At 37.7% G+C, this 14057-nt stretch overlaps 1 protein-coding gene across 1 annotated transcript in view; it reads left to right on the top strand.

The window, feature by feature from the left end:
- The window catches only part of Copb1 (coatomer protein complex, subunit beta 1), a 47239-nt gene extending 34225 nt beyond the window's left edge, over nucleotides 1-13014 (top strand). The window contains exons 17-22 of the mRNA XM_013034142.1: nucleotides 3416-3560; nucleotides 5475-5594; nucleotides 8760-8905; nucleotides 9371-9460; nucleotides 11561-11716; nucleotides 12635-13014. Of these exons, the coding sequence (XP_012889596.1) occupies nucleotides 3416-3560; nucleotides 5475-5594; nucleotides 8760-8905; nucleotides 9371-9460; nucleotides 11561-11716; nucleotides 12635-12694 (717 nt within the window). The 3' untranslated portion in view covers nucleotides 12695-13014. The remainder of the gene's footprint in view (nucleotides 1-3415; nucleotides 3561-5474; nucleotides 5595-8759; nucleotides 8906-9370; nucleotides 9461-11560; nucleotides 11717-12634) is intronic.
- The last annotated feature ends 1043 nt before the right edge of the window (nucleotides 13015-14057 follow it).

The following is a 14057-nucleotide window of genomic DNA, read 5'->3' on the forward strand; positions in this document are numbered from 1 at the left end:
GGTCTTTCCTGCCCGGGCTGGCTTTGAACCGCGATCCTCAGATCTCAGCCTCCTGAGTAGCTAGGATTACAGGCGTGAGCCACCAGCGCCCGGCTATACTCAGTTTTATATTTTTAATATATTAAGTTCCCTACAGGATTTTATTAGGAACTGAAGTCTACTCTTTTAAATATATATAAATTTAAGGATCAGAGCCCAGGTATCGTGGTTCACACTTGTAATCCCAGTACTTGGAAAGCTATTACACAAAGATTCCAAACGAATCAGTGAGTTAGGGTCATACTTCATTTGTTAACTGAGTAAACAATCTCAAATTGATTTTTATGTTCAAGATAGTAGCAAAACTGAAATATTTTCTGTTATAATTGGAAATTGATAGCAATAGATTTTTTTTTGAATTGTAACAATTACAGAACATAAAGTTTAGGGCTGGGAAGGTGGCTCAGCGGTAGAGCGCTTGCCTTGCATGCATGAGGCCCTGGGTTTGATTCCTCAGCACCACATAAGCAAAAAGAAAAAAAAGCCAGAAGTGGCACTGTAGCTCAAGTGGTAGAGCGCTAGCCTTGAGGTGAAGAGCTGAGGGACAGCGCCCAGGTCCAGAGTTCAGGCCCTACTACCAGACCTAAAAAATAAAAAAGAGCATAAAGGTTAGCATTTTAACCATTTTTTCCTTTTTTTTTTTTTTTTGTCAGTTGTGGGGCTTGAACTCTGGGCCAGGGCACTGTCTCTCATCTCTTCAGCTGACAGTGAGCACTCTACCACTTGAGCGTCACTTCCAGTTTTCTGGTGGTTAGTTAGAGATAAGAGTCTTTCCTGCCCAGGCTGGCTTTGAACCGCGATCCTCAGATCTCAGCCTCCTGAGTAGCTAGGATTACAGGCATGAGCCACCAGCGCCCGGCCATCTTAACCATTTTTAAGTGTATAGTTTCATTGCATAAATTAACTTACGTTGTTATAGAGCTTTTTTCATCTTGTGAAACTGAAACTACGCTACACCCATTAAACAATGCATGCTCATTTGCACTTCCTTCCTGTCTCTAGCAGGGATTTTCTATGATTGTGATTATTTTAAGTACCTCATATAAGTGGAGCCATTTACCATTCATCCTTTTTTGACTGGCTTATTTCATTTAACAGAATCTCTTAAAGGTTCACTCATGTTATAGCATGTTTCACATTTTTCTTCCTTTTAAATACATTGTGTAAATGAGAAGTACAAGTTGTCATGTCGAAAACAAACTTTACTACTTTGGTGGGGGGGGGAGGCTGGGAAGGGATGTGAAGGGTAAACAAAGGAGGAGGCTGCAATGCTTGATAAGAAATGTACTCATTATGTTGCCCATGTAATTGTAACCCCTCTGTACAGTATGTTCACAAAAAATAAAAATAAAAAAAATTTTGGCCTGTGCTAAGGAGGCCTAGAATTTTTAAAATAAATAAATAAATACATTGTGTATATAATGAACATTTTATTTATGCTTTGATAGACACTTGGATTTCTTCCATTTTGGGTTATTGAGAATAATGCTATGCATGTGGATGCACAAGTATCTGTTTAAGTGTTTGCTTTTAGTGATTTTAAGTATATACCCAGAAGTAAAATTGCTGGTTATAAGGCAATTCTTCTTTTGCATTGTTGGGATTTTCTTTTAGGTAGCTTCTCTATCACTTGAGCCATGCTCTCAGCCCTCAGAAGACGATTCCTTTTTAAATTTTATTGGAGAATGACCAAACCATTTCCCTCTCCCTTCCTCCCTCTGTCCTTCTATCCTTTCCTCCCTTCTTTCCTTCCTTCTTTCCTTTCCCTTGCTATTTTTCTTTTATGAGACAAGCTCTTGCTATGTAATACAAAGTAGCAGAATATTGCCTAGACTGACTTGGAACCCAAGATCTCCCTGCCTCAGCTTTCTGAGTGCTCAGATTACAGGCATGCCCTACAACATATGGCTTCATACTATCTGGAGTTTGCTTTTATTTATTTTTTAAGAATACATTAGTTGTGGTAATTCACACCTGTAATCCTAGCTATTCAGGAGGCGGAGATCTGAGTATCAAGGTTCAAAGCCATCCTGGGCAGGAAGGTCCAATTAAAGTCCAATTATCTCCAATTAACCACCAGAAAACCGGAAGTGCTGTGGTGGTTCAAGTGGTAGTGCACTAGCTTTGAGCTAAAGAGCACAGGGATAGCGTCCAGGCTCAGAGTTCAAGCCCCACAACTGACCAAAAAAAAAAAAATACATTAGTTGCTCAAGGGAATATTGTTATGACATTCCCACAAAGTACCTTTATCAGACCCATCTGCTCTATCACCCTTATCCTTCCATCCCTTCTTAAAACCATTTCAACAGGTTTCATTATTGTATTTTCATACATGTATATAAAGTACTTTGACCATACTTTTATCTCCTTTTACCCTCTACATTTAACTTCCCAATCCTACTACTGAAAGGACCTATTTTATACTTTTATCATTTATGGCTCCATATTGTTTTGATAGCAGCTGTTATTTTAATTTCCACCAGCAGTGACAGTAATTCCAGTTTTTCCATGTTTTCTAACACTTGTTATTTTCTGGCTTTTTTTTGTTTTTTTTATTCTAAAACCATCCTAATGGTGTTTGTGGTAGTATCTTATTGTGGCTTTAATTTGGGGTTCCCTAATAATTAGTGATAATTTTATAAGATAAGCCATCTGTCTACTTTTTGTTTTGGTTTTTTTGTTTGTTTGTTTGTTTTTGCCAGTCCTGGGGCTTGAACTCAGGGCCTGGGCACTGTCCCTGAGCTTCTTTTGCTCAAAGCTAGCACTCTACCACTTGAGCCACAGCTATTCTTCAAGCTTTTTCTATGATTAATTGACGATAAAAGTCTTACAGAGTCTGGGAAAGTGGCTCAGTGGTAGAGCATTTGCCATGCATGCATGAGGCCCTGGGTTCGGTTCCTCAGCACCACATAAGCAAAAAGAAAAAAAAGCCGGAAGTGGCGCTGTGGCTCAAGTGGTAGAGTGCTAGCCTTGAGCTGAAGAGCTGAGGGACAGCGCCCAGGCCCAGAGTTCAGGCCCCACGACAGGACCCCCCCCCCAAAAAAAAAAAAAAAAAGTCTTACAGACTTTCTTGCTTGGAATGGTTTAAATCTCAGCCTCCTGAGTACCCAGGATCACAGGCATGATCCACCACCACCTGGCTTGGATGTCACCTTTTAAATTAGTGTTTTAAGTTCTATATTGTTTGAATAACTTTAAGTGCTAAATTTCTTTCTAATTCTTCCAGTTTCCTTTTTTGATTCCTGAATTACAAATTCATTTTATGAAGTCTATCTCAATATGATATATATCTGTTAATTATTAATCATTTGGCTAGGTATATGTTTAGATAAATTCTATAATTCATTTGACTATGTCTCCATTTTTGTGTTTCCAGGTCACCCAGTTGACAGGTTTCTCAGATCCTGTATATGCAGAAGCTTATGTTCATGTCAATCAGTATGATATTGTCCTGGATGTACTTGTTGTGAATCAAACCAGCGATACTTTGCAGAACTGCACATTAGAGTTAGCTACTCTAGGTAAGAATATTTATCATCAAGGAAAGGTATTTTGTTTAGTAAATCTTAATGATAGATTGATTATGAGAAATGCACAAATTTTGGTATAAAAATTGTGTATTTTGTGACATTTTGAATCAAGTTTTAAGTGTCTTCAAGTCCAGCTTTATAAACTTTTTTTTTTTTTTGGTTGGTTATGGGGCTTGAACTCTGGGCTTGGTCCTGTCCCTCAGCTCTTCAGCTTAAGGCTAGCACTCTACCACTTAAGCCACAGTGCCACTGGTGGTTTTCTGGTGATTAATTGGAGATAAGAGTCTCATGGACTTTCCTGCCCAGGCTGGCTTTGAACTGCGATCCTCAGATCTTACCCCCCTCAGTAGCTAGATTACAGGCATGAGCCACCGGCACCTGGCTCTTTATAAATTTTTGTCACACTGATTTGTTTATGATCTTGGCACATTCAAATGGATTTAATTCCCACTTCAGTTTTATAATATGTAACAAGAGCTGTTAAAGTTACATATTTACTAAGATACTTAAAATTTTTTTTCCCTTGGTGCAGAATTAGTTTTTTTCTGAATGCATATTGCCTCTTATTATATGTGTCCAAAGTCATTATTATACTTAGCATGTGATTTTTTTTCTTATTAATAAAAACACATGAAAGTGTATTGTATGCATACATAGGAATAACAGTTAAACCTCTTGATACAACTAAAGTATGCTAGTAAAAAAAAATGAAAAAAAAGTCAAAAGTCAGACTTTTTCTGACTACTACTTTATCTAGATTTTAAAATGTGAAAGCCAAGTACCAGTGGCTCACACCTGTAATTTTAGCTACTTAGGAGGCTGAGATCTGAGGATCACAGTTCAAAGCCAGCCTGGGCAGGAAAGTCTGTGAGACTCTTATCTCCAATTAACCACCAGAAAACTAGAAGTGCCACTGTGGCTCGTGTGGTAGAGTGCTTGCCTTGAGCTGAAGAGCTGAGGGACAGAGCCTAGGCCCAGAGTTCAAGCCCCACGACCAACAACAACAACAAAAAAATGTGAAGTGTTTATAGAAATGGTACAATGCCCTCAACAAACGCCAAGTGATGTATACAATAACAGTAAAACTATACCAAAATAACTCTTTAGCTATGCTCCAGTGGCTCACACCTATATATTCCTAGCTACTCAGGTAGCTGAGATCTAAGGATCACCATTCAAAGCCAGCTCAGGCAGATAAAGCATGAGACTCTTATCTCTAGTTAATCTAGCATAAAGCTGGAAATAAAGCTGGCTGAAGTGGTAGAGGCCCAGTGTTGAGTAGAAAAAGCCAACTGACAATGCCCAGACCCTACATTCAAGCCCTAGTATCAGCACAATAAAGAAAATGTACTTTTACCTTCTTCACCATAGCATGATGAACTGTATCTTTAAGAAGGTAGCTCAGTGTTAGAGTGCTTGCCTTGAATGTATGAGGCCCTGGGTTTGATTCCTCAGCACCACATAAGCAGAAAAAGCCTGAAGTGGTACTGTGGCTCAAGTGGTAGAGCACTAGCCTTGAGCTGAAGAGCTGAGGGACAGCACCCAGGCCCAGAGTTCAGGCTCCACAACTAACAACAACAAAAAAAAAGAACATACAAATCCTTGTCTTTCTTTGTAATGAAGTCTAAGGCTTAAGATCTTTGTGAAGTTTATATTCATTTATTAAAATAAAAAGATAGACTCAAAAGTATTCCTCTCTCACAAGCTCATAGTTACTCTGAAATCCTATTATCTCTAAAAGAAAACGTGCAGACTTATATAAATAATGATATTAAATTATTTTGTACTCATAATATTTGAATCACATACTTTCAATGTTTCTTGTTTAGCTAAAAACTGTTTTATACTTTCAGTGTTTTATGTTAGTATGTTTATTTTAAAGATGCCAATTTTTTTCTCCTTTAGGGGATCTGAAACTTGTGGAAAAACCATCTCCTTTGACTCTTGCTCCTCATGATTTTGCAAATATTAAAGCAAATGTCAAGGTAGCATCAACAGAAAATGGAATAATTTTTGGCAATATAGGTAAGGTATTATGGTTTGTGATTAATTATGGGCATGAGAAGGACCACAAGAATCCATTTATCACTTATGAGGCACTATGTTGTACCAAACATTATACTCAGTTCTAGATAAAAGGAGTGGAGGTGCGTAACTCAGTAAATACAAAAATTATCTATAAAGAGTCACTCTTCTCAGGAAACTACAAGTTAAAATGAGGAGGTGGGTAGGAGATAAACGATTACAATTCATTGTGATAAAGGCTAGTTAATATACCATGTACTTTGGGGTCATATAGAAAAATAAAGGAAAAGGATTTTCTTATCAAAGGATAGCATTTGAGCTGAGAATAAAACTTGCATTGGCATGTGTGGCCAAGCATATTCTAGAGATTAACTTGTGCGGTGTCGTTCAGTCAATAAGCATAATTTCTCAAAATTTACTTCATAAGGATAGATGTACAATGTTGAGGAACAAAGGGTTCTGCCTCAGATAGTTGATAATCAAGTAAGGGAAAATAGTTTATAAAATAGATAGTGTGCAGTATTACACAGGGATGTATTGCATTTTTTTCACAGCACACAACTCTTAAGTGCTTTTATACTAGGCAGAGTAGAAGTCAGTGAGGAATTTGGCTAGTTCTCAGAGGAAAAGGTCAGGAAAGGCTGCATAGAGAAGCTCATGCTTTAATTAAAATTTTTAAAAATCAGTAGATGTCTACAAATAAATAAGGGTACAGCAGTAACAAATGAAAGTAGTTTGAGAACCTGGAGTTTAGAATGGGTTAGAGGATGATAGTGAGAGGAAATTGAAATTAGGAAGGTCATTGGGAGCCATATTTTATTTTCCATAATAAGGCTTTCAGACTTTGTTCATGGAAATAAAGGGGAGACATTGGGAAATTATAAATGAGCAGTCTACATGATTAAATTTTTCTACTGTATAGTAATATAGAAGAGACAGGAAGATTAAATAGTAGATTTTTGAAGAAGCCCAAGTGAGAAGTAAGAGAAGGCTGAAACCCATACAGTAGTGGTAAGAATGCAAGAAGAGTTTATTGTAACCAATGTTAAGGAAATCATCATTGACTGAAGAGGAAATGACTAAAGCAGTCCTCTGATTTGTGGATTGAATTTATTAGGCTGTTGTTATTTATTTGATTCAACAAAACAGGAAGCATAAAAGAGAAGATAACATTTGAAAGAAAATTTTAGGCACGTGTCTAAAGATAGCCAAAGGCAGTTGGATGTGAATCTGGAACTTGCAAAAGAAATTCAAATAATAATTGTTTAAAAGCTAAAGAAGCAGTCTGAATTGTAGTTATATTGTAATGTGCTTCCCTAGCATGTACAAGGCCCTAGGTTCTATTCCTAGCATGACAGAGAGAAAGAGGAAGGAAGGAAGGAAGGAAAGAGAGAGAGAGGGAGGGAAGAAGGGGGGGAGAGCAATAGGAAGGACATGAGAATGGCTCAGTGGTAAATTTCATGAAGCCTTGGTTTTAATCCCCAGCATCACAAAATAGATAAAAGCATAAAAACCAAATAATTCCCCCAGAGAAGGTTATAAATAGTACAAAGGGGACATTTGAAAACAGAGTCCAAGACAATGGTAATATTAAAGATTTGGTCAGGGTAGGAGATAACATTAAGAAAAAAAAAAGGAATCTGTAATATGCTTAGAATAAAATCTTAAAGAAGTATCTGAAACTTCAAAAGTCAGGTAGCCTACAGTATGAAAGAAAATCCTTTGCATTTATGAGTTGCTGATCTTAAAACATTGTGTAGCATGTCTTGGGTAGTGGTGGTGGCTTGAATGCTAAATAGTTGAAAAAATAAAAGATAGTGAATGTTGACAATTTTAAGACCTTGGCTTTGACAGTAATAAGAGGAAACAGTGGGTAGAAGAGAGAGTAAAGATGAGATAGAACTCCATTTTTCTCACTGAATCTCAGAGGTAGCCCAAGCCAGTCTGGAACTTGTGAGTTACAGGCCTGCATCACCAACTGCAGCTAAGACTTTCTGTTTTTTTGAAGTTTCTTTTGTTTGTTTTTAATAAAGAAAAGAGACGTCTGAGTATATTTTTTGAGTGTAAGAAACACAATTTATTAAGGGAATGGAAAGGTAAAGACATAATAATGAAAAATTTAGCTCTTGAACTGAAGCAGGAATCACAGCTGTCAGGAAGGTAAGTTCTGAAGAAAAGAGGTAGCACTTCTTTGCTATGAAAGATGTTTACTTTTAGAAACAGCTTAAAACTACAAGAAGAGGGCTGGGATGGTGGCTCAGTGGTAGAGCGCTTGCCTTGCATGCATGAGGCCCTGGGTTCGATTCCTCAGCACCACATAAGCAAAAAACAAGCCAGAAGTGGCGCTGTGGTTCAAGTGGTAGAGCGCTAGCCTTGAGCTGAAGAACTGAGGGACAGCACCCAGGCCCAGAGTTCAGGCCCCACGACTGAACCCCCAAAAAAAAAAAAAACTAAAGATACTCTTGATAACCTTCTGTTTTCACAGAATATAGAAGGAATGGGAGAATAGCAAGAGAAAAGGTAGACTGCAATCAGATTGTAACTTTCTACTGTGGAAGAGTTGTAGAAGCAAAAAATATACGTACTAAGCTCAGCAATATTTACTTAAAAAATACTAGTTTAGGGTTTAGGGATGTGGCTTCATTGTAGAGTGCTTGCCTAGCATGCATGAGGCCCTGAGTTTGATTCCTCAGTACCGTGTAAAAAAGTTAATAATAAAAATTTAAAAACCAAAACAAAATTAGTTTAGAAAAAGGAGGGCAAGTATGAGGTAGAAAAAAAAATACATTAGCTGATCACCTAATATGGGAGCATGGTGCTGTTTGTGTATCCACTTCAGCACCTAGCACACTACAGTTGCTATACAAATATTCAATGCATTAAATTTACTAAATTTATTTAATACCAAAAACACAGGTGTCTGATTTTAAATCCTAGCCTGACTATTTATCACTTATGTGACCTTGAGCAACTTTATTTAACTTTTCTACTATTGTTTCTTCATCTGTAAGGTAGAAAATACTGGAAAAGCATTTTGGCTAGCACTCAACTTGCACTATTATATAAATATCTGTTGCTATCATAATTATTATTTGGGCATATTAAAAATTAATTGAAGTTTTCATTTGTGATTGTGGACCTTTTTGTACATCATGTATATTACAGTTTATGATGTCTCTGGAGCAGCAAGTGACAGAAATTGTGTGGTTCTCAGTGATATCCACATTGACATCATGGACTATATCCAGCCAGCAACTTGCACCGATGCTGAATTCCGTCAGATGTGGGCCGAATTTGAATGGGAAAACAAAGTTAGTCTATTATCTGTTCTTATAAATTAGCTTTATATAGAAATCATGCAAGTACTTATGCAATTTTCTATGGCAAATAGAATAAAGCAGCAGTTCTGTAGTTAATATTTAAAACATTATAGATATGTTTCTATCCTTTCATAGATGAACAATAATTTACCATTGAATCTAAGGTCCAAAAGAGGCCTTGCAGACTCTGTGACCCACTGAGGAAGTCTGTTCCTTTGAGCTTTGATTTATTTGAATTATTTTGTATATTTTGTGTTCATCTTCTATGAAGTTACCTACATCTGAAAGCACTGATACCAGATTCCTGGTAACAGCCTGCAAGTTGGATTTTGTAGATGTCATCTACTTTTTTGTTGTTCACTCTTCCCATAAATAATTGGAAGTTTTGGGATAAAATAGTGATTCATAATATCTCATATGATTTATGATCTTAATACATTTTTTTCTCCTCTCCAGGTAACAGTTAACACCAATATGATTGATCTAAATGACTATTTACAGCACATACTAAAGTCAACCAACATGAAGTGCCTCACTCCAGAGAAGGTAAAATTTGACTGGAAAATTCTTTTTTTGTTGTTGTTTTTAGACATGCAGCTTGAACTCAGGGCCTGGGTGCTGTCCTTGAGCTCTTTTTGCTCAAGGTTAGCTCTCTACCTCTTTGAGCCACAGCTCCACTTTTTGAGTAGTTAATTGGACATAAGAGTCTCATGGAGACTTTTCTGCGCAGGCTGCCTTTAAACTGTGATCCTCAGATCTCAGCCTCCTGAGTAGCTAGGACTACAGTTATAAACTACCAGCAAGCTACCAGCGCCAGGCTTAGAATATCCTTATACCTGATTGAGTAGTACATTAGTTTCCGGCTTTTTTTTTTTTTTTTTGGTGGTGGTGGGGCCTGAACTCTGGGCCTGGGCGCTGTCCCTCAGCACTTCAGCTCAAGTTTAATGCTCTACCACTTGAGCCACAGCGCCACTCCAGCTTTTTCTGCTTATGTGGTACTGAGGAATCTAACCCAGGGCCTCATGCATGCAAGGCAAGCACTCTGCCTCTGAGCCACCTTCCCAGCCCGTTTTCTGGCTTTTTTATGTTTCTTCTAGTATCTACTTGTTATAATTCAACTTAAGAAAAACTTGTTCTGTTAAAAAGTATTTTTTTTTGTTAATGTTTTTTTGTCGGTTGTGGGGCTTGAACTCTGAGCCTGCGCATTGTCCCTCAGTTCTTCAGCTCAAACCTAGCACTCTACCACTTGAGCCACAGCACCACTTCCGGTTTTCTAAGTGATTTATTGGAGATAAGAGTCTCATGGACTTTCCTGCCCAGGCTGGCTTTGAACCATGATCCTTAGATCTCAGCCTCTTGAGTAGCTAGGATTACAGGCATGAGCCACTGGCACCCCACTAAAAGTAGTTACTTTTTTTTGGGGGGGGGTCCGGCCGTGGAGCCTGAACTCTGGGCCTGGGTGCTGTCCCTGAGCTCTTCAGCTCAAGGCTAGCGCTCTACCACTTGAACCACAGCGCCAGTTCCGGCTTTTTTTCTCTTTGCTTATGTGGTGCTGAGGAATCGAACCCAGGGCCTCAGGCATGCAAGGCAAGCGCTCTACCACTGAGCCACCTTCCCAGCCCTAAAAGTAGTTACTTTTAAAATGTTTAAATCTACTTAACTTTCTATTCAAGTATATTAATCCTATATGGTTTTGGTGCAGTGGCTCAACTGAGTTCTCAAATTTGTTTTTTTCTTTTTGGCCTTCTCTTGATTCAGATAGAGGCTTATTCAGAAATATTTTTTCTTTATAAAACTCTGTTAGTGTTACAATATTCATATTATTAATGAAATTTGTGCTGTCAGGTTGAGGATATAACTCAATGATAAAGTGCTTGCCTGGCATGCACATGCGCGCGCGCACACGCACGCGCGCGCACACACACACACACACACACACACACACGAGAAACTAAGTTTTTTGCAAAACAAGTAGGTTTAATGTTAGTTTATTTAGTAAATACTAAGTCTGCAAAAAGTATTCTATTCCTTCATAGAACTTAAAAAGAGTTTGGCATAAGAGGTAAACAATCATAAAGTATACAAATACAAATTGGAAAAATTACAGGTTTTAAAGTCAGGTTTATTGGCTTATAATACACAGTGAAATCCATACTTTTTATATGCATCGTTGTAGAATTTTGGCAAACTATAATATGATCCTGTAACTGCCACAGTATGAGAGAGATACATATACTTTGTTGGATGACAACTCATTTGTACAACTACTTAGAGATAAAAATAAAATTAGAAAAATGGTACATAGAAACATTTATTTTTTTGTGCTAGCACTGGTGCTTGAATTCAGGGCCTTTTACTGTCTCTTGGCTTTTTTGTTCAAGGATAGCATTCTTCCACTTGAGCCACAACTTCACTTTGTTCTTTTTGCTGGTTAATTGGAGATATGGGTCTCGTGGCTTTATCTGCCCAGGCTGGCCTCCAAGTGAGATCCTCAGATGTCAGCCTCTTGAGTTGCTAGTATTACAGGTGTAAGCCACCAGAGGCTGGTGTAACTAATATTTTAAATAGCAATTCTCTTATGCTATTTGGTTTTGTCAGTGGGTAATTCTCTAGTAAAGTATTTGATTTTTCACAAATTCCTCCCAGGCCCTTTCTGGTTACTGTGGCTTTATGGCAGCCAACCTTTATGCTCGTTCCATATTTGGAGAAGATGCACTTGCAAATGTCAGCATTGAAAAGCCAATTCACCAAGGACCAGATGCTGCTGTTACTGGCCATATAAGAATTCGTGCAAAGAGTCAGGTAACAATACCTTTATTTTGAGAGCATCTTTGAACTAAACAAAAGGGAAAAAATTTATGTCTTTCCTATTTCTATAATATAATATCTTCTGTCATATTTACATTTTGTGCATGAATGTTATTTAATAAAAATACTACTTTTGCTTCCTTAAAATGGCTATCTCTTGAGTCTGGTTTTTTGTTGTTGTTGTCAATCATGGAGCTTGACCCCAGAGTCTAGGTATTGTCCCTGAGTTTTTTGCTTAAGGCTAGTGCTCTGGCATTTTGAGCCATGGCTCCACTTCTGTTTTTTTTTTTTTTTTTTGTCGGTCGTGGGGCTTGAACTCTGGGCCTGGGCGCTGTCCCTCAGCTCTCCAGCTCAAGGCGAGCGCTCTACCACTTGAGCTACAGCGCCACTTCCGGTTTTCTGGTGGTTTATTGGAGATAGGAGTCTCACGGTCTTTCCTGCCCGGGCTGGCTTTGAACCGCGATCCTCAGATCTCAGCCTCCTGAGTAGCTAGGATTACAGGCGTGAGCCACCAGCGCCCAGCTCCACTTCTGGTTTTTAGGTGGCTAATTGAAGACTTTTCTGCCTGGGCTGGCTTTGAACTTCAATCCTCAGATCTCAGCCTCATGAGTAGTTAGAATACAGGTGTGAGCCATTAGCACCTGGCTATTCTGGAATATTTTCCCAAAACCAGATTGATTGCTGTGGGATGTTTGTCAGATAGATTTTGCATAGTTTTGTTTTTTAAAGCACTGATGTTAATCTATCACTAAAATGGCCTTAATAATGTTTTGCTAAGTCTGTTTTTGTACACCCTAGGTTTTGTTTTTGATGTAGTGACGTTGAATAGAGGCTTAGTTAAATTGGAATAATAATAATATACTGCTTATACATACTTTCAATAATTATAAATATTTGCATTCTTCTTTACAGGGAATGGCCTTAAGTCTTGGAGATAAAATCAACTTGTCTCAGAAGAAAACAAGTATATAAGAATAAACAAAAACTTCTTGAAGCTTTATAGTTAAAATTTAGGTATGGGCTTACTGGATTCCATCATCTTTTGTACTCTTTGATGCTTTATGTTATATATAGAAGCTGAGTTCATGCTAAATGCAGACTAGCCTATAATTTATAGTGTTTCCCTTAAATCAAGATTGAGTTCAAAATTTGTCTTTTGTCTTAACTGTCCTTAATGCTCTCCTCAAAGTATATAATGTTTTTGCCTATACCAAGACCATTTTCACAGTACAATAAACAGATTTATTCATAAATTTTTGTTACTTTATAAATAAATAATTACTTAATTTTAGTATGGACCAATGGATTTCTTTTAATTAAGTTCTAGATCCCTATTATAAAGTTACTTTTTCTTATTTGAAAGTACCAGGATTTGAACCCAGGGGCCTCTCATTCTCACTCAGCTTTTTGCTGGCTAATTGAAGATAGGAGTCTCTCCAGTTTGTCTGCCCTGGCTGTCTTTAAATAGTGATCCTCAGATCTCAGCCAGTGTGAAGCACTGGCACCCAGCTTAAGTTACTTTTTAAATCATTAATATATTCAGTTTTATTAAGAGAATTTATTTTTTTATTTTTTTGGGGGGGGGGTCCAGTCATGGGGCTTGAACTCTGGGCTGGGCGCTGTCCCTCAGCTCTTCAGCTCAAGGCTAGCGCTCTACACTTGAGCCACAGTGCCACTTCCGGCTTTTTTCTTTTTTGCTTATGTGGTGCTGAGGAATCAAACCCAGGGCCTCAGGCATGCAAGGCAAGCGCTCTACCACTGAGCCACCTTCCCAGCCCTATTAAGAGAATTTATAAACTCAGTGATATAAAATGAATCAATCCTTGATTTACTTAATCAGTATTTACTTATTTAATACTACAGCATCAATCCCTCTAAAATGCCTGTGTGAAGGTCTTTTCTCAAACTTAACTCCAGGGAGAAAGTACCAAACTAAACAAAACAACAATTTTTTTTAAAACTTGAAAGAAAAAAAGATCACCTTTAGTTTAAAGAAATTTTTTGAACCTTGACTGAAATAGATAAACTGTTCTTGTTGTTCCTAAGTCATAATACGAAGCTGATAATCCAAAATAGATATTTTTGTCATTCCCATTTAGTTTTGAGTGTTCTGTATTTGTTAGAAATTAAATTGGTCCCAGCCAATTACTAAAGCTATCTGGGAAGATTAACTCTAGAAGATTCAATAAGCTATTTTATTTCCAAATTACCTCTTCCTTACTCATTATCTTTTGATCACTTTACTGGACTTGGGCACATCAACCTCCCTCTCCATTATGATTTCAAGTCTGTTTCTGAATAGAGTTTCCCATCTTTGCACTATTTTTTTGGCCAG

This window comes from Dipodomys ordii, unplaced genomic scaffold, assembly GCF_000151885.1.
Source record: "Dipodomys ordii isolate 6190 unplaced genomic scaffold, Dord_2.0 Scaffold183, whole genome shotgun sequence".
Lineage (NCBI taxonomy): Eukaryota > Metazoa > Chordata > Mammalia > Rodentia > Heteromyidae > Dipodomys > Dipodomys ordii.